The sequence below is a fragment of the Podarcis muralis genome, chromosome 13, assembly GCF_964188315.1.
Source record: "Podarcis muralis chromosome 13, rPodMur119.hap1.1, whole genome shotgun sequence".
NCBI classification, from domain to species: Eukaryota; Metazoa; Chordata; class Lepidosauria; order Squamata; family Lacertidae; genus Podarcis; species Podarcis muralis.
In genome coordinates, this window is record NC_135667.1 from 4,170,974 (window position 1) to 4,191,541 (window position 20,568).

Here is a 20,568-nt window from a genome sequence, read left to right on the forward strand (position 1 = left end):
GGCACGCATGGTTTCCCCCCTCTCCCCATCTGATCGTCACAACAACCTTGCAAGGTGGGCAAGGCCACGGGTGCGGAACCTGTGAGCAGCAGAACAAGTCCAGTTTGGAAGCTGCTGCCTTGGCCATTCCTGTCCCCCTCCCACCAATTCCGCCAACAGTTCCAGCTTCCGCTTGTATTTCAGAACATAACTGCTAATCGTCCTTATGGCCTGGAGTCTGGTGGCACCTTGTGGTCAGGGAGGGGAAAAGAACAGGGAAGCTGTGTTTGGTTCGTCTGGAGAGAGAAATCTGCAAACTGTCCTGCGATACCTTTTGATATTGTTGTCGTTTAGTCGTGTCCGACTCTTCGTGCAAAGATTACCGTAATAAAGGACGGAAGTGGTAAGGACCTAACAGAAGCAGAAGACGTCAAGAAGAGGTGGCAAGAATACACAGAAGAATTACCGTATTTTTTGCTCTATAAGACTCACTTTTCCCCTCCTAAAAAGTAAGGGGAAATGTGTGTGCGTCTTATGGAGCGAATGCAGGCTGTGCAGCTATCCCAGAAGCCAGAACAGCAAGAGGGATCGCTGCTTTCGCTGCGCAGCGATCCCTCTTGCTGTTCTGGCTTCTGAGATTCAGAATATTTTTTTTCTTGTTTTCCTCCTCCAAAAACTAGGTGCGTCTTGTGGTCTGGTGCGTCTTATAGGGCGAAAAATGCGGTATACCAGAAAGACCCCAGGCAGTGTGGTTACTGACCTTGAGTCAGACATCCTGGAGAGTGAAGTCAAATGGGCCTTAGAAAGCTTCTTCTTCTGCGACCCCTCGTAGCCGAGTAAGATTGTCTTCCATAAACACAGTTTTAACAATGAGTCCATAGGTGACTACGGAGGCCAATTCTGGACCCACATGTCCTTCCACAGTGGGGACATTGGTTCCCAGGTGGGAGTTGATCACGGTATGGATTTGCCAAGTGTGCCTTCCTCTTAGCACGTTTCTCCCTTGCGTCCTGAGTTCGAGTGTCTTCAAAGCCCATGACTCCTTTGGTCAAGGCTGTTCTCCAGCTGGAGCGCTCGCAGGCCAGTGTTTCCCAGTTGTCAGTGTTTATACTACATTTTTAAAGATTTGCCTTGAGATAGTCTTTCAACCTCTCTTGTTGACCACCAGCATTACGCTTTCCATTTTTAAGTTCGGAATAGAGTAGTTGCTTTGGAAGACGATCATCAGGAATCTGCACAACATGACCAGTCCAATGAAGTTGATGTTGAAGAATCATTGCTTCAACACTGGTGATCTTTGCTTCTTCCAGTACACTGGTATTAGTTTGCCTGTCTTCCCAAGTGATGCGTAATTTTTTTTGGAGACTCCATTGATGGAATCTTTCGAGGAGTTGGAGATGGCGTTTATAAGTGGTCCATGTTTCACAAGCATACAGTAAGGTTGGTAGTACAATAGCTCTTTGTAAACAAGCATTTTGGTTTCGCTGCGAATGTCCCGGTCCTCAAACACTCTGCACTTTGATCAGAAGAAAGCCACAGTCGCAGAGCTCAGGCGATGCTGGTTTTCGGCATCAATGTTGGCCCTTGTGAAAAGATAACTGCCCAGGTAGGAGAAGTGATTGACATTTTCCAACGTTACACCATTGAGTTGGATTTGTGGCGCTGCAGAGGGGTTATTTTGTGCTTGTTGGTGCAGCACTTTGGTTTTTTGGATGTTGAGTGACAGGCCAAGCTTTTTGTAAGCTTCTGCAAAGATATTTAGAAAGCACTGCTAATAACAAGGCCAGTGGAAATGACAATATTCCAGCTGAACTATTTAAAATTTTAAAAGATGATGCTGTTAAGGTGCTACGCTCAAAATTTTTGTTTTCCAAGTTTTGGAAAACTCAGCAGTGGCCAGAGGACTGGAGAAGATCAGTCTACATCCCAATCCCAAAGAAGGGCAGTGCCAAAGAATGCTCCAACTACCGCACAATTGCACTCATTTCACACACTAGCAAGGTTATGCTTAAAATTCTACAAGGAAGGCTCAAGCAGTATGTGGACCGAGAACTCCCAGAAGTGCAAGCTGGATTTAGAAGAGGCAGAGGAACCAGAGACCAAATTGCAAACATGCGCTGGATTATGGAGAAAGCTAGAAAGTTCCAGAAAAAACATCTACTTCTGCTTCATTGACTCTGCAAAAGCCTTTGATTGTGTCGACCACAGCAAACTATGGCAAGTTCTTAAAGAAATGGGAGTGCCTGATCACCTCATCTGTCTCCTGAGAAATCTCTATGCGGGACAAGAAGCTACAGTTAGAACTGGATATGGAACAACTGGTTGGATCAAAATTGGGAAAGTACCTTAGGGGCAACCAAAATATTACTGAGTCAATAGGAAGCTTCCAGGTTCTACAGAACGCTTCATCACAATAGGGAGGGCAGGGAGAAAACAGAGGAATCTGCCTTATAATGAGCCAGGTCATTGGTAAATTAAGCTCAGTATTGTCTCCCTCTTTTTTTTAGTTTTTTATGCTGTTCAAATTTATACATTTTCATTCGTTTTACAATCAATTCAACATTTCAAAATCCGACTCCCTTCCCCCTCTTTCTGCAGTTCCTTAAATTTATTTTCTAATATCTTCTGCATATCCAAATTCAGTTGATTATCTACTATAAATATATACTCTTATAAAACTGCAGGTTATTACAATAATCCTGCCAATGTGTTTATCTGCTTGCAATTTATCTGTAAATAATCAATAAGCCGTTTCCATTCTTTTATTTAGGGACGCGGGTGGCGCTGTGGGTAAAAACCTCAGCGCCTAGGACTTGTCGATCGCATGGTCGGTGGTTCGAATCCCCGCGGCGGGGTGAGCTCCCGTCGTTCGGTCCCAGCGCCTGCCAACCTAGCAGTTCGAAAGCACCCTCGGGTGCAAGTAGATAAATAGGGACCGCTTACCAGCGGGAAGGTAAACGGCGTTTCCGTGTGCTGCGCTGGCTCGCCAGATGCAGCTTTGTCACGCTGGCCACGTGACCCGGAAGTGTCTCCGGACAGCGCTGGCCCCCGGCCTCTTGAGTGAGATGGGCGCACAACCCTAGAGTCTGGCAAGACTGGCCCGTACGGGCAGGGGTACCTTTACCTTTAGTTTATTCTTTTATTTAAAAAGTTTGTTGTCTTGATTTCTTATTCTTCCGGTAAGTTTCGCCATTTCTGCACATGCCGTAAGTTTTTGTATCTGTTCTTCCTTTGCTGGGACTTTTGCTCTTTTCCATTCCGGGGCAAGTGACATTCTTGCCGCTGTAGTCGCATACATAAATTAATTTCTATACAATTTAGGTAGTTCTGTCCCTATAATTCCCAAAGGAAAAGCTCAGTATTGTCTCTACACTGACCATCCGACTTCTGCTTAAAAACCTCCATCTTCCTATCTCCAAATCCTGAAAGACTTTCGATCTAAATAATTTGGATTGTTGCTGTAAGTTGTCCCTATTTTCACTGGGTATGGGGTTTCGCAGATTGCCCTTCTTGAAAAGATATTGCATAAATGAAAAGCGTGTCTTAAGGGCAGAGCTCAAATTACTACATCTATCTGCCACAATTTTATTTATTTTTACAAATATTTTGTCGCATGATCACCCAGTGCCCCCTATATATGCAGATGTCTGGGTCGTTTAAGGCCATTGTTGATGTTTAGTCGTGTCCGACTCTTCGTGACTCCATGGACCAGAGCACGCCAGGCACTCCTGTCTTCCACTGCCTCCCGCAGTTTGGTCAAACTCATGCTGCTAGCTTCATTAATGAATTAATGAACTTGTTCATTATTTTCCCCCAAAATATAGTCCAGCCCCCCACAAGGTCTGCAGGACAGTGGACCGGCCCATGGCTGAAAAAGTTTGCTGACCTGTGACATAAAGCAAAAAGGAAATAGCTCAGTCGGGAGAACACAATACTCTTAATCTCTAGGTTGTGTGTTCTCTGGGTTGTATGTTGGGCGTGTAGCGAAACATTCCTGCTTTGCAGGGAGTTGGTTTAGACGGCCCTGTGTTCCAATTCCAAGTTTACAAATTCTTTCCTGAAATATCTAGCAAGCTAACTGGAGATAGTTAAGAGGATGGTACCTTGCCCCTTCTTAAAAATCTGGGGAAAGGATGCTCAGTTTCCAACTCTGTGTGTTTTTGCGTTGCTGGATAACACATTTTTTTCCTTCCAGGTACTTTCCCAGTTTAGAAGCATAACAAAAGCCCTTTGTGCTTGGTCAGGTGGCCTAGCATCCTGTCTCCAGCAGAGAGAAGCTCTCTGTCAGCTCCCAGCCTGGTGTCTGGAATTCAGAGTTAATCCTTTTCTTTAAAAAAATGTTGTGGATTTGTTTACAAACCAACAAAATAAAGGTTCTATACGGCCTTGGTTCAAAATTGGGAAAGGAGTACGACCAGGCTGTATATTGTCTCCCTGCTTATTTAACTTATATGCAGAATTCATCATGTGAAAGGCTGGGCTGGATGAATCCTTAGCCGGAATTAAGATTGCCGGAAGAAATGTCAAAGAAAGAGGAGAGCGCAAAATATGGTCTGAAGCTCAACATCAAAAAACGAAGATCGTGGCCACTGGTCCCATCACCTCCTGGCAAATAGAACGGGAAGAAATGGAGGCAGTGAGAGATTTTACTTTCTTGGGCTCCATGATCACTGCAGATGGTGACAGCAGCCACGAAATTAAAAGACGCCTGCTCCTTGGGAGAAAGGCGATGGCAAACCTAGACAGCATCTTAAAAAGCAGAGACATCGCCTTGCCGACAAAGGTCCATATAGTTCAAGCTATAGTTTTCCCAGTAGTGATGTGTGGAAGTGAGAGCTGGACCATCAAGAAGGCTGAAGGCCGAAGAATGGATGCTTTTGAATTCTGGTGCTGGAGGAGACTCTGGAGAGTCCCATGGACTGCAAGAAGATCCAACCTCTCCATTCTGAAGGAAATCAGCCCTGAGTGCTCACTGGAAGGACAGATCCTGAAGCTGAGGCTCCAAGACTTTGGCCACCTCGTGAGAAGAGAAGACTCCCTGGAAAAGACCCTGATGTTGGGAAAGATGGAGGGCACAAGGCGAAGGGGACGACGGAGGACGAGATGGTGGGACAGTGTTCTCGAAGCTACAAACATGAGTCTGACCAAACTGCGGGAGGCAGTGGAAGACAGGAGTGCCTGGCGTGCTCTGGTCCAGGGGGTCACGAAGAGTCGGACACAACTAAACGACTAAACAACAACAACAACCACAGAGATGAGGGTCAGTGTTGGTGTAAAGGGAACCTTGGCTGAAGCCTTTAAAACCTTAAATGGAGTGAAACAAGGATGTAGATTTAAGATTTATATATATATATATATTTAAAAAAATATTTAGAATTTTTTAGATGCTTTGGCTGTAAGGAAGCTAGGGAACAGAGAGCTAGGGTTGCTATATTTCAAGAGGTAAATATCGGGACAGAAAAATTCGTTGCCTGAGGCTGCCCCTCCCCAAACCCCATAATGGACATTTGCTATAAAATGTCAACGTCCCCCCAGATGGGCGTGTTGGCCCCCCAAAAGAGGACATGTCCAGGGTTTCCCAGACGTATGGCAACCCTAATGTTGCAAAAAGATTCCTGAACTTGAGGATTCCGGCGGCATTTCTTTAAATCATCGATGCCTTGCTTTCTGCCATTGCTGTGAGCAACGATACGTTTTGCGGTTTGGCAAATTGCAATGAAATTGTTACGGCTTTTGGTTCATGCAATAAACCCTTTGGTACAGGCACTCACACCCCACCCACGCCAACCCCTGCGTGTGAGGGCAAAACTGGTTTGACACCCAACGGCCGCTGGGCACAAATTCCAGAGGCAGGTCCAAACGCCTCCCTTCCTCGCCCAAAGTTTACCTTTTTCGGCAAATCCAGGCAGGCCTCGGCTCTCGCCTCTTCCCGCCTTGAGCTCTGCATCAGTGCAGGATTTGACGGCTCTGCGATTTTACGAACCCTGTTCACACCACGTAGAATCATACATTGAAGGCTTCCTGCAAATAAGCCTGGGAACTTTAGTTTGCTAAGGGTGCTGGGAACTGTAGTTCTGCGAGGGGCAAATTTGCAATTGCTGGAATAGGTAAAGGTAAAGGGACCCCTGACCATTAGGTCCAGTCATGGACAACTCTGGGGTTGCGGCGCTCATCTTGCTTTACTGGCCGAGGGAGCTGGCGTACAGCTTCCGGGTCATGTGGCCAGCATGACTAAGCCGCTCCTGGCGAACCAGAGCAGCGCACGGAAACGCCGTTTACCTTCCTGCCGGAGCGGTACCTATTTATCTACTTGCACTTTGACGTGCTTTCAAACTACTAGGTTGGCAGGAGCAGGGACCGAGCAACGGGAGCTCACCCCGTCGCGGGGATTCGAACCGCCGACCTGATCAGCAAGTCCTAGGCTCTGTGGTTTAACCCACAGCGCCACCCGTGTCCCTAATTGCTGGGATACTTAAGCGTGTAAGATGAGCCCTCCTGGACCAATTTGGTGATAGAATCATAGACATGTTGAGTTGCAAGGGACCCCCAGGGCATGGGTAGGCAAACTAAGGCCCGGGGGCCGGATCCGGCCCAATCGCCTTCCAAATCCGGCCCACAGACGGTCCGGGAATCAGCGTGTTTTTACATGAGTAGAATGTGTCCTTTTATTTAAAATGCATCTCTGGGTGATTAGCGGGGCATAGGAATTCGTTCATCCCCCCCCCAAAAAATATAGTCTGGCCCCCCACAAGGTCTGAGGGACAGTGGACCGGCACCCTGCTGAAAGTTTGCTGACCCCTGATCTAGAGGGCTGAGTTTGGGGATGTTGTTGTTGTTGTTTAGTCATTCAGTCGTGTCCGCCTCTTCGTGACCCCCTGGACCAGAGCACGCCAGGCACTCCTGTCTTCCACTGCCTCCCGCAGTTTGGTCAAACTCATGCAGGTAGCTTCGAGAACACTGTCCCACCATCTCGTCCTCTGTCGTCCCCTTCTCCTTGCGCCCTCCATCTTTCCCAACATCAGGGTCTTTTCCAGGGAGTCTTCTCTTCTCATGAGGTGGCCAAAGTATTGGAGCCTCAGCTTCAGGATCTGTCCTTCCAGTGAGCACTCAGGTCTGATTTCCTTAAGAATGGATGCGTTTGATCTTCTTGCAGTCCATGGGACTCTCAAGAGTCTCCTCCAGCACCAGAATTCAAAAGCATCCATTCTTAGGCGATCAGCCTTCTTGATGGTCCAGCTCTCACTTTCATACATCACTACTGGGAAAACCATAGCTTTAACTATACGGACCTTTGTTGGCAAGGTGATGTCTCTGCTTTTTAAGATGCTGTCTAGGTTTGTCATTGCTTTTCTCCCAAGAAGCAGGCGTCTTTTAATTTCTTTTAATTTGGGGATACCTGAGCTAAATGAATGGATCCTCCATAGCCAGGGGCAGTCTATCTCTGAATGCCAGGGGTTAAAAGGGCTTTGGGGGGGGCGCATCTGGCCAGCCACTGGCCTTGCATTCTTGTGTCTGAAACTTTCATTTTCAACACGAAGCCCGGTAAGCGTGTTCAGAGACACTGTATAACTGACCCCAGGGGCGGACAGCACCTTCCTCGCCTGGACACGCCTCCCTAAGCCCCGCCCCAACCCCCGTGCCCTTCCTCAAGATGGCGCCCGCGGCTTCCGCTCGCGAGACCCAGCTCATCCGCGGGAACCAAACAGGGGAATCCCCGCAGCATGGCCATTTCCACGCCTCCCCTGATCCCATCTGATTTTGCCGCCGCTTACAGTTCAGTCGGGCGGAGGGCGAGGGGCGAGGCCGGGCTGCTGGTGGAGGGGCCGCTACCTGGAGCAGGTAAAGAGATTGCCACAGCCTTTGCCCTTCCTTTTTTTTTGGGGGGGGGGGGTGGTGGTTTAAGAAAACCGAGTTCCTTCCCACCCGGGTAAAGGCCGGGCCGTGGTAGGCGCGCGCGCGCGGGTTATGCGGAATTGTTTATTTTTTTTTTTCTGGCGGGGTTGAGTCACCGGCCGATGAGCCGCTTCCGTCCCACGGATGAGCCCCATTGAAAAAGGAGCGGGGGCGTAGAACGTTGCCAGCGCCAGGGTTCCACGGGAAGAACGTTGGCGGCCGCGGGGTTCCATCCCGTGGAACGTTGGCGGCCGTCGCGTTCTATCCCGTGGAACGTTGGCGGCCGTCGCGTTCTATCCCGTGGAACGTTGGCGGCCGCAGTATTCCATCCCGTGGAACGTTGGCGGCCGTAGTATTCCATCCCGTGGAACGTTGGCAGCCGCCGTGTTCCATCCGTGGAGCGTTGCCGCCGCTGCCCCCGGGATTTGCCCGTGCAGGGAACCGGAGGAGGAGAAGGAGGAGGCCTCGCTTTGGTGAGGAACTTTCGCTTAGCACGGCTTGGGGGGGAGAAAGGAGAGGCGCTTCCCCAATCTCTCCCCCACCCCATCCCACTTTGCCCCCCCCCCCCAAGAGGGTCGGAAAAACGGGGCTTCCTTCTCTCCCACCCCCGTTCTTGTGCGTCCCTCGGAGATTGCAAAAGCAGCTCGCGGCCCGATCCCCGCAGGCGTTTACTCGGGAAGTAAGCCGCTCCGAATCCCACTAGTGAATGCAAAAACAAACAAACAAACAAAAACGGAATTGCAACTTGCAAGTTTATTTTTTAAGATGTTGCTTAAGAGCCAGTGTGCTTCCTCGGAAGGTAGATCCCTTGTGTTCAGTGGGGCTTACTCCCAGGTAAACGGTGCGGAGAGGCCGGGAGAGGCAGCGTTTCTAGATCTTTCTGGAAAGGGGGGAAAACGTTACTTTTTTGGGGGGGTGCGATCCCGATCCTTATAGAGTCCTGAGGCCCCCAATGCAATTTTTCATTGAAGTGTGCAAAGATTGCAGGGCAGGGCAGGCGAGAGAGAGGGAGTGCAAAGATGCCCGGAAGTTTCCTGCTTAAAAAATGTTTCCATTTCGGAGTTTCCACCGTCCTGAAAAGAAAAAGACCCCGGTTCCCTCCAGCTGTTTTGGAATGCAAAAAACACATCTGGAGGGCGCCCGATGTTGAGGAAGACTGCTTTTGTGTATAGGTGTTTGCGAGAGGGTAAATGGAACCGACGTAATACGTATGTCTCCCCCTCAAAAAAAATCTGACACCCCCCGCAATATTCTTGATTTATCAGCGTGTCCCGTGTCGGAGGTATTTCATATGCAAATAAGTTTACTGTGAGAGGATGCTGCTGCTACAAACATATTCCATGCATTAAATTTATTTGCATATGAAATTCATTTGAGTGAAAACTACTGGACGATTTGCAAGTCAGAAAACTTTTAACGTCTGCTTTTAAAGCCTGCTATCCTTTTAATGTTATTTTACCAGGTGTGCAAAACTTAGTCCTTATTTTTGTGCCCTAAATTGCAGCTTTTACTTGCTTTGTGCATAAACCCAGCACTAGTCCCAATCATTGATTTCCTTGTTCAAAAGAACCCCAGACCCCACCGTGGGAACGAATCCCCCCTAAATGCGTTCCTGCCCCTTTAACAGAATTAAACCCTTGCCCTAGATTTGCCATTCCCCCCCCCCCGCCGTCCGGAAACCTGCTACATGGTACAGTCCGCCCTGGCGTCAGAAGGAACCATAACGATGCCAGGAGGGGTGATGGGGAACTGCTAGGCGCCTTATACATTTGGGTGCGGCGCTTTTTGCCCTTCTGATAACTCGAGCGTCGCGTGTCAAGCGGTACAGCGGTGTAGAAAAGATGGTGTGTGGAGACACGATAGGGAGCGAAGCGTAGTTGGCGAGCTTTCTCAATATACACCCCCCCGCCGTAAGGAATGGTACGGCCCGGGCAAAAAACCCTTTCCTGTCTGGAGGCCGGAAAGGAACGTACTAAGAACGTTTCTGGCTGGGGAAGGAGAGTTTAGGCCTTCCTCTGATCTGAGCAGGCAATAGGGTTTTTTTTGTCCCCCCCCCCCCAAAAAAAAATAATATTATTGGTTTTCACAACATTATAAACAAACAAGCACATAAGACAAACAAGCATAAATCATAGCCTTATTGAAAATTACACTTCTTAACATTGTTAAGTGACTTCCTCGCTTCCTCTTGGTTGAATTTCATTGCATGTCCTTTTAACGGTTTCCCAAATCACAGTTCTTATAAAATTTAACTTAAACATTAACATCCTTAGATCTTCACATTATAAAATTAAACATATTAATTCGACCCTTAACATAAATAAAATCCCGATTGCCTGCTTAGGGTTATTTGTGCATGCACAGAAATGAATCAAATTTATTTTTTTATCAGTGGAATTGTTATTATTAAAATTTATATCCCGCTCTTCCTAATGAATAAATGGATTTTTTATTTTTAACCCAAAATGCATTCAACTGGTGGGGCCTCTGCTTTCAAATGCAGATCTGCTGGAAATTTGGATTTCATATTTTTTTTCTGGAATTTTTTTGCTGGAAATTTGGATTTCATATTTTTTCCCCTGTTGGCCCCAAGAAAGGCAACACGGGAGGTGGGAAAAGGAGTGTGAGGAAAAGGGAGCAGTATTTTTTTTATAACAAAGTGCAAACTTGCATTGCATTTTTTATTTTAGTCAGTGGTGTGCAAACTTTTTTCAAAGAGGGCCAGATTTGATGAAGTGAAGGGCCCTGAGGGCCGATGAAGTTGTTCACCTTTTTTTTAGGATTGAAGTTGAGCTTTTTAAAGGATTTTACCTCAGAGTTGTTGAGCTTTCTTTAGGATTGAAGTTGCTGAGGTGTTTTTTTTTAAGGATTTTACCCCAGGAAATAAACTGCCACAGGGGCCGGATTAGGCCCCAAAACGGACTTTGGACGTGTCTGATTTAACTGGTGGGGCTCCTGGTTTCAAATGCAGATCTGCTGGAAATTTGGATTTCATATACAGTGGTACCTCGGGTTACATACGCTTCAGGTTACAGACTCCACTAACCCAGAAATATTACCTCGGGTTAAGAACCTTGCTTCAGGATGAGAACAGAAATCGCGTGGCGGCAGCAGGAGACCCCATTAGCTAAAGTGGTGCTTCAGGTTAAGAACAGTTTCAGGTTAAGAACAGACCACCGGGACGAATTAAGTACTTAACCCGAGGTACCACTGTACTTTTTTTCCTGGTGGCCCCAAGAAAGTCAACAAGGGAGGTGGGAAAAGGAGAGTAAGGGAAAGGACCAGTGTTTTCCTTATAAAAAAGTGCATACATGGATTGCATTTTTTATTTTAGTAAAAGCAGAGTAAGGTGAATAGATGAGGAGGCGGGGAGAAGACAAAAAACAAACAAACCCCACACTGAGGACTGGTGGCATGTTCGGTCCTGAATAAATATTTTCGAGAGATTAGCATCAGGTATAGAAGAATGCCGTCGCATAAGCTGAGAAGCCGCCTCCTCCCCAAATGCTCAACATTTTAAGCCAGTGTGGTTTGTAGGAATATAGGTAAAGGTAAAGCGACCCCTAAAACGGACGCGGGTGGCGCTGTGGGTAAAAGCCTCAGTGCCTAGGACTTGCCGATCGTCAGGTCGGCGGTTCGAATCCCCGCGGCGAGGTGCGCTCCCGTCATTCGGTCCCAGCGCCTGCCAACCTAGCAGTTCGAAAGCACCTCCGGGTGCAAGTAGATAAATAGGGAGCGCTTACTAGTGGGAAGGTAAACAGCGTTTCCGTGTGCGGCTCTGGCTCGCCAGATGCAGCTTTGTCACGCTGGCCACGTGACCCGGAAGTGTCTGCGGACAGCGCTGGCTCACGGCCTATAGAGTGAGATAGGCGCACAACCCCAGAGTCTGTCAAGACTGGCCCGTACGGGCAGGGGTACCTTTACCTTTACCTTTACCTAAAGGGACCCCTGACCTTTAGGTCCAGTCGTGACCGACTCTGGGGTTGCGATGCTCATCTTGCTTTACTGGCCGAGGGAGCCGGCGTACAGCTTCTGGGTCATGTGGCCAGCAGGACTAAGCCGCTTCTGGCAAACCAGAGCAGCGCACGGAAACGCCATTTACCTTCCCGCCAGAGTGGTACCTATTGATCTACTTGCACTTTGAGGTGCTTTCGAACTGCTAGGTTGGCAGGAGCAGGGACTGAGCAACAGGAGCTCACCCTGTCGCGGGGATTCGAACTGCCGACCTTATGATCAGCAAGCCCCAGGCTCTGTGGTTTAACCCACAGCGCCACCCGCGTCCCTAGTAGGAATATGGGGAATACGTATTATCACGTGGTGCCCACGAGTTGCTGCTCTCATGATCAGATAATTGAGTTAAGTCTGTTTCCTGTGGTCAGTATTAGTTGGTAAAACTTAGTGATGTGCCAAGAGAGTTCACCTTAGTAGATCCTGAGAATTTCGGGATATTTAAGATTCTGGGAGAATCCATAAGGCCATAAGGATCTCTTCCTTGGCTTCTTGACACCTGTTTGGGATCCTTGGGTAACTGAAAAGGGTTATAAGCTTCCCTGCTTTTGCCATGTTTTATTATCTTCCCCATCCAATGAGAAACGATGGGTCTTAGTATAGCGGTACCTTGGTTCTCAAACTTGACCCGTTCTGGAAGTCCGTTTCAAAACCAAAGCGCGTTCCAAAACCGAGGCACGCTTTCCCATAGAAAGGAATGCAAAGCGGATTAATCCTTTCCAGACTTTTAAAAACAACCCCAAAAACAGCAATTTAACATGAATTTTACAGTGGTACCTCGGGTTAAGTACTTAATTTGTTCCGGAGGTCTGTTCTTAACCTGAAACTGTTCTTAACCTATAGCACCACTTTAGCTAATGGGGCCTCCCACTGCCGATGCGCCGCCAGAGCACGATTTCTGTTCTTATCCTGAAGCACTGTTTCTGGGTTAGCGGAGTCTGTAACCTGAAGCGTCTGTAACCCGAGGTAGCACTGTACTCTCTAATGCAGGGGTCAGCAACCTTTTTTAGCCGTGGGCCGGTCCACTGTCCCTCAGACCTTGTGGGGGGCTGGACTATATTTTGAAGGGGGGGAAAGTGAACGAATTCCTATGCCCCACAAATAACCCAGAGATGCATTTTAAATAAAAGCACACATTCTACTCATGTAAAAACACGCTGATTCCTGGACTGTCTGCGGGCCGGATTGAGAAGGCGATTGGGCCGGATCTGGCCCCCGGGCCTTAGTTTGCCTACCCATGGTCTAACGAGACTACTGATCCATAAAATGAAAGCAGTAAACCATGTACTGTAGTCAGACAGACAATCCATCAGTAGCGGGAACTGGGTTCCACACAGTCACAATAACAACAAAAAAAGAGCCGCAAAACCAAAAAGGCAAAATAAATAGCAAAAACAGACATAACACTCAAACCAGATGTGTGGCACTCAAAACGGAGCATGTTCAGCTTCCGGAAAAAGTTCCTAAACCGGAACAATTACTTCCAGGTTTGCAGTGTTTGGGTTCCAAGTTGTTTGAGTACCAAGGCATTTGAGAACTGAGGGATGCCTGTAGCTAGACATGAGGCCAGCAGTGCGATGCAGCAGCAAAATGAGCCAATTCGATTGTGGGCTGTATCCAGGGTGGATCTGATTTAAATCAAATTGGTTTAAATCACTAGTCAGGAAGACTTGATTTAACCCCCCCCCCCCGAAAGACTAATTCTTGCTGGTGTAATCTTAATAGGTAAAGGTAAAGGGACCCCTGACCATTAGGTCCAGTCGTGGCCGACTCTGGGGTTGCGGCGCTCATCTCGCTTTATTGGCCGAGGGAGCCAGCGTACAGCTTCCGGGTCATGTGGCCAGCAGGACTAAGCCGCTTCTGACAAGCCAGAGCAGCGCACGGAACCGCCGTTTACCTTCCCGCTGGAGCGGTACCTATTGATCTACTTGCACTTTGACGTGCTTTTGAACTGCTAGGTTGGCAGGAGCTGGGACCGAGCAACGGGAGCTCACCCTGTCGCTGGGATTCAAACCGCCGACCTTCTGATCGGCAAGTCGTAGGCTCTGTGGTTTAACCCACAGCGCCACCCGCATCCCTGTAATCTTAATAGTTACAACAAGATGAAGTGCTTGGACTAGATGGACCAGCTCTACAATTCTGTGTTTCTGTTTAAGTGCAGTAATATTGCAAACGAATGCATGTATGCGAGTAGCCTAGGTATTGTCTCTGCGCCTCCCCTTGATGGTTTGCCTTGGTGTAAGGGGGAGAAAGAACTGTGATTAGCAGATTACCTGTTTTGAAACAAAGTCCTCCTCCCTCGATCCGGTCCCCTTTCCAGATGTTTTGGACTACAACTCCCATCATCCGTGGCAGAGGATGATGGGAGTTGTAGTCCCAAAACATCTGGAAAGGCATTGGGCTGGAGAAGGCTGAACGAAGGAGGCAGAGCAGACCTAGGCAAACTCCGGCCCTCCAGCTGTTCTGGGACTACAATTCCCATCATCCCTGACCCCTGGTCCTGTTAGCTAGGGATGATGGGAGTTGTAGTCCCAAAACACCTGGAGGGCCGGAGTTAGGCCTGAGATAGAGGGACCGATATCTAACAAATCTGTATCTTCCCCCCCCCCCCAAGGAACATCTGTCTGCTTCTGCTGCTCCCGGCTTTGAAGATGGAACCGTTGTTTGAATCCGACGCAGTGTTCAATGACCTATGGACTTGCTTGCAGTCCAACAAAGATTTTGAGGTAAGTGGAATTAGTAGAATTGTAGAGTTGGAAAGGAACCCCAAGGGCACACTCGATCGGTTTGATCAAATCGATTTAAATCACTAGTCAGTAAGACTTGATTTAAATCATTTTTTTTTTTTACAGAATGATTCATTCTTGCTGGTATAATCTTAATATTTACAACCAGACGAAGGTTTCATTTTTGGAATGAATAAATTTTCAGAGTGGTTTTTACAGTTATATCAAAAATTACTTATTTGTTTATACTGTTAGAAATACATAGATAATTGTGTAATAATTGTGAGGTTTAATAAGTCAACTGTTTATAGTTGGACAACTTTTCTGCTGTTCTTTGTTGGAAAGAGAAAAATAACCATTTCCTTAATAACAATCGAAACTATTTAACTAAAAGAATAACTTTATAGCATATGTATCCATGTTCGTTAACTGATGGGGTTAAATGGTTTTTTTGTTTTGTTTTTTTAAACTTGGGTTGAGTTTTAGCACGCATGAAAAACTTAAAGCAGGAAATAAATCCTTATTTCCTGATGAATAGCCTTTGGACTATAATGTAAGTTAAATAGAAAACTACCGTATTTTTTGCTCCATAAGACGCACTTTTTTCCTCCTAAAAAGTAAGGGGAAATGTCTGTGCGTCTTATGGAGCGAATGCGTGGTCCCTGGAGCCGAATTGCCCAGGGGAGAAAAGAAGATCATGCTCTCTTTTTTTTTTAGAAAGAGGGAAGGGAGTGTTGAAAGGAAGCAGCTGATCGGCAAGCGACCGGGGGGGGGGGGGGAGATAAGGGACGCTAGAGATAAAGGAGGCTGCCTGGGAGGGGGGAGGTAAAAGCCCATGGATCCTCAGGATTTTTGCATTGGGTCCCCCCAAATTCACCATCAGATCACATAGCATGTCCGTGGCTACAGCCTGCACAAAAAAAAAATCACGCACCCACTGTTTCGTGGGGCCACAATGGTGCAAAAAAACGTGGTTGCAAAGCACGGATCCCCATGGATCCTCAGGATTTTTGCATTGGGCTACCCCAAACTCACCATCAAATCACATATCATGTCTGTGGCCACAGCATGAACCACAAAAATCATACATCCACTGTTTCGTTCAGAATATTTTTTTCCCTTGTTTTCCTCCTCTAAAAACTAGATGCGTCTTATGGAGCGAAAAATACGGTATCTTTCGGCTACCGATGGATTGATTGATTGATTGATTGATTGTGTGACTGCAGTACATGGTTTTTTTGCTTTCATTTTATGGATCCATGGTCTCGTTAGAGAGTAAAATCCATCTTAAAGTTCTGTTTTAGGGGTTGCTGTTTAAAGACTGGAAGGGATGAATCCGTTTTGCGTTACTTTCTATGGGAAAGCGCGCCTTGGTTTAGGAACGCTTTGGTTTTGGAACGGACTTCATGAACGAATGGAGTTTGAGAACCAAGGTACCACTGGAAGAAGAAGATGATGATGTTTGGGCGCTTGTCCTGCTCAGACCACATTGCTTCGGCTCGCTCAGGTCCCTTCAAATTGCAACCCCGTAATTCTCTTTTCAATTTCTTTCTCTCTTCCCACCCTCTGCCCCTCCCAGGAGGAACTTCATAAGGACCTGACCCTGGAGACCTTTGACCTTCCTTTCTCAGAGGAGGGCAGTGCCCCCCAGGCCGGCGAGCACAGCAGCGAGGCCACAATCCTCCCCTCCACCTCCGCCGTCCCTTCCACTGAAAACTACCCTGGCGAGCACGGGTTCGAGTTGGCGTTTGAGCCGTCGGGGACCGCCAAATCCGTCACCTGCACCGTACGGAGCTGGGCAGGGGGGTGGAAGTGGGGCAGGGGAAATGAACTATTTTAAAAAATAATATTATTTAAAAAAGAATAATGGGTTGGGGTACATTGAGGACCGGATTTAGGTTTGATGAGGCCCTAAGCATCTGAAGGCAGCCCTGTTTAGGGAAGTTTTTAATGTTTGATGCTTTATCATGTTTTTAATATTCTGTTGGGATGCGGGTGGCGCTGTGGCTTAAACCACAGAGCCTAGGACTTGCCGATCAGAAGGTCGGCGGTTCGAATCCCCGCAATGACGGGGTGAACTCCCGTTGCTCAGTCCCTGCTCCTGCCCACCTAGCAGTTCGAAAGCACCTCAAAGTGCAAGTAGATCAATAGGTACTGTTCTGGCGGGACCATATTTTGCGCTTTCCTCTTTCCCTCTCGGGAAACTTGCTATAAGTGTAATGTGAAATAATAATAGGTGTAAATATATGATGTAAACTAAAAGGTAAAGGTACCCCTGCCCGTACGGGCCAGTCTTGCCAGACTCTAGGGTTGTGCGCCCATCTCACTTAAGAGGCCGGGGGCCAGCGCTGTCCGCAGACACTTCCGGGTCACGTGGCCAGCGTGACAAGCTGCATCTGGCGAGCCAGCGCAGCACACGGAACGCTGTTTACCTTCCCGCTAGTAAGCTGTCCCTACTATCTACTTGCACCCGGGGGTGCTTTCGAACTGCTAGGTTGGCAGGCGCTGGGACCGAGCAACGGGAGCGCACCCCGCCGCGGGGATTCGAACTGACGATCGGCAAGTCCTAGGCGCCGAGGTTTTACCCACAGCGCCACCCGCATCCCATGATGTAAACTATCTGCTAATAATTATAAATAGCAGAATGTAGGCACCCTATATATAGAAAGGAGCAAACCTGTGATATTTTAGGGAGCAGGCGGGGCCCATGACTTACATCACAGAAGCCTACACAACACAAAACACTGTTGCTGCTTGTAGGTTTTATTTTATTTGTTTTTTATCTTATATTTTGGAAATGTACATCCATGTGTCCCCCCCCTTTAATTTTTTGGGGGGCCCCCCAAGAGAGTGGGGCCCTAAACTAGAGATTGTTTAGCTTATACGTAAATCTGTATTGTTTGGAGGAGAGACCTTCACCCATGGAGGGGCATTGGCAAAGGTTGGTTTTATAAAAGGTCAGAAACTCAGATAGATAAGCTAATCATGAAACAGGTTAAGGTCGCCAGAAGAGAATGTCTAGAAGTCTTTATTTTATTTTCTCATTTAAACTTATTATTATTAATTTCATTTCTATATCGAAGGCGGAGGGCCTTCTTGGTGGTGGCGCCCGCCCTGTGGAACGCCCTCCCACCAGATGTTGAGGAAATAAACAACTAGCTGACTTTTAGAAGACATCTGAAGGCAGCCCTCTTTAGGGAAGTTTGTAACGTTTGATCTTTTATCGTGTTTTTAATATCCTGTTGGGAGCCACCCAGAACGGCTGGGGAGGCCTGGCCAGGTGGGCTGGGTATAAGTAATTATTATTATTATTATTATTATTATTATTATTATTATTATTATTATTTATTATTCTAAAGGAAACATCTCCAGAGCTGTTTACCGAAACTTTAAAACATCATATGAAACCATCCTGAATAAACCACATGCAGGCGTCAAGGAAAATATTCCAGATCCATCTCTAAGTGGACTTTTGCTTTCCCCAAATTTATTCACCTAGTTAATTTATACAGCTTCCCCATAGCAGAAGGACTCTGGGAAGGCAGTGGGGTGTAGTGGTTAGAGCGTCGGACTGGGCCCTGGGAGTTCTGGGTTCAAATCCCCGCTGGGCGACCTTGGAGTCAGTTGCAGCCTCTTCGCCGCTCTCTCAGGGTCATTGTGGAGATTAACTGAGGAGGGGGGTGAACCGTGCACTGCTTGGAGAATAAAGTGGGATAAAAATACAATTAATAAGTTATTCTGCTCACCGGCTTAAGAACGCTGGAAGAGCCAGCCAGAGGGAGATGCCGGTCACCAACTTGGTGCCTGGTTCCCTGTAACCTCATTTCTCGCAAGGAGGGAACCGCCAGAAGGCCCTCGGAGCTGGACCTCAGTGTCCGGGCAGAACGATGGGGGTGGAGACGCTCCTTCAGGTCTACTGGGCCTTTGAGGCTGTTTAGGGCTTTCAAGGTCAGCACCAACGCTTTGAATTGTGCTCGGAAACGTACTGGGAGCCAATGCAGATCTCTCAGGACTGGTGTTATGTGGTCCCGGCAGCCAGTCACTAGTCTGGCTGCCGCATTCTGGATTAGTTGTAGTTTCTGGGTCACCTTCAAAGGTCGCCCCATGTAGAGCGCGTTGCAGTAGTCCAAGCGGGAGATACCGTATTTTTCGCCCTATAGGACGCACTTTCCCCCCTCCAAAAATGAAGGGGAAATGTGTGTGGGGCGAATGCAGGCTTTCGCTGAAGCCTGGAGAGCGAGAGGGGTCAGTTCGCACCGACTCCTCTCGCTCTCCAGACTTCAGGAAGCTTTCCACAAGCCGTGGGAGAGCTGCGTGACTTCGCGCAGCCCTCCCACGGCTTGCGGAGAGCTGCCTGTTCTGGGGGCTGGGGTTGGGGGAAGCTAGGGATTCCCCCACCCCAGCCCTGCGCCTGGGGGGGAATTTTTTTTCTTTATCCCCCCCCCAAAAAAACACTATGTGCACCCTATGGGGCGGTGCACCCTATGGGCCGGAAAATACGGTAACTAGAGCAGTGTTTCCCAACCGGTGTTCCGCGGCACACTAGTGTGCCGTCAGACGTTGCCTGGTGTGCCGCGGGAAAAATTTGGGGGGGGGAATAAAGGGGAAAAAATTATTCCCCCACCGCCAGGCGTGGGGCTGGGGCGGGGGAAGCCCGAGCTTCCCCCTCCCCCAGAACGGGACCCAGAGCCATGCCGAAGCTGCGCGCAGCTTTGGCATCGCTCTGGGAGCTTGCGGGGCTGGGGGAGGAGGAAGCCCTCCGCCAGCCTCCAAACCATGTCGGGAGACAGCGGGATGGCGCGCTGCGCCTCTCCCGCTGTCCCCCGAGTTTGCGGGGCTGGCGACGGGGAGGGGCAGGCTTCTCCCCCCGCCAGCCTTCCAGCCAAGTCGGGGGACAGCGGGATGGCGCGCTGCGCCTCTCCCGCTGTCCCCCAAGTTTGCGGGGCTGGCGACGGGGAGGAGCAGGCTTCTTCCCCCCGCCAGCCTTCTAGCCAAGTCGGGGGACAACGGGAATGGCGCGCTGCGTTTCTCCGCTGTCCCGGACGGCTTTCAAAAGCCTGCCTTCAAAAGCCGTCCGGGACAGCGGAGAAACGCGCTGCCTTTCTCCGCTCTCCTGGGAAGGCAGACAGGGGGGAGCAAAGGCTTTCGCCCCCGCCCGCCTTCAGAAGAGGTCAAGGACCTTCAAAAGCCATCCGGGACAGCGGAGAAATGCGCTGCCTTTCTCCGCTCTCCCGGGAAGGCAGGCAGGGGGGAGCAAAGACTTTCGCCCCCGCCCGCCTTCAGAAGAGGTCCAGGACCTCTTCTGAAGGCGGGCGGGGGGCGAAAATCTTTGTCCCCCCCTGCCTGCCTTCCCAGGGGCTTTTAAATTGCCCCGGACAGCGGAGAAGTCCTCCGCTGTCCCGGGCGATTTTAAAATGCCGCCCGCCAGCATTTTAAGATTGCCCCGGACAGCGGAGAAGTCCTCCGCTGTCCCGGGGTTTTTTAAAATGCTGGGGGTGGGAAGAAAAGCCCTTGTCCCCCCCCCCAGCCTTCAGAAGAGGTCGGGGGACAGACTGTCCCCGGACCTGGTCTGAAGGCGGTTTCCCTAGGAACGCATTAATTGATTTTCAATGCATTCCTATGGGAAACCGTGCATCGCAAGACGAAAAACTCGCAAGACGAAGAGACTTGCGGAACGAATTAATTTCGTCTTGCGAGGCACCACTGTATCCGGAGAGGCGGCCTTCAGGCGAGTTTTAATTTTAATTTTCCTTCTCCCACTTAATGCCCCACGCTCGCCCGAGCAGCTTGCAGTCCTCGGTAACCACGGCGACCCGAGGGAGGGGAGGGAACAGGGAAGTCGAGGGCGGCGGCGAGCCGCGATGACGTCAGTGGGCCGGGCCGCCTCGCCCTGGCACGGTGTGAGAGCCCCGGCTAGTGGTGCGAGCTTCAGAATAAGTGGGATCCGCGTGCGCGAGACCGA

At 48.9% G+C, this 20,568-nt stretch overlaps 1 protein-coding gene across 2 annotated transcripts in view; it reads left to right on the top strand.

The window, feature by feature from the left end:
• The first annotated feature begins 7,667 nt into the window (after window positions 1-7,667).
• Window positions 7,668-20,568, top strand: part of TP53 (tumor protein p53) — a 31,159-nt gene continuing 18,258 nt past the window's right edge. The window contains exons 1-3 of one of the 2 annotated variants that reach the window (XM_077916832.1): window positions 7,668-7,818; window positions 14,495-14,606; window positions 16,186-16,392. In XM_077916832.1, coding sequence (XP_077772958.1) covers window positions 14,532-14,606; window positions 16,186-16,392 — 282 coding nt within the window. In that variant the 5' untranslated portion in view covers window positions 7,668-7,818; window positions 14,495-14,531. Of the gene's footprint in view, window positions 7,819-8,236; window positions 8,346-14,494; window positions 14,607-16,185; window positions 16,393-20,568 lie in introns of those variants that run through there. The other variant, XM_077916833.1, reaches the window with a different exon arrangement.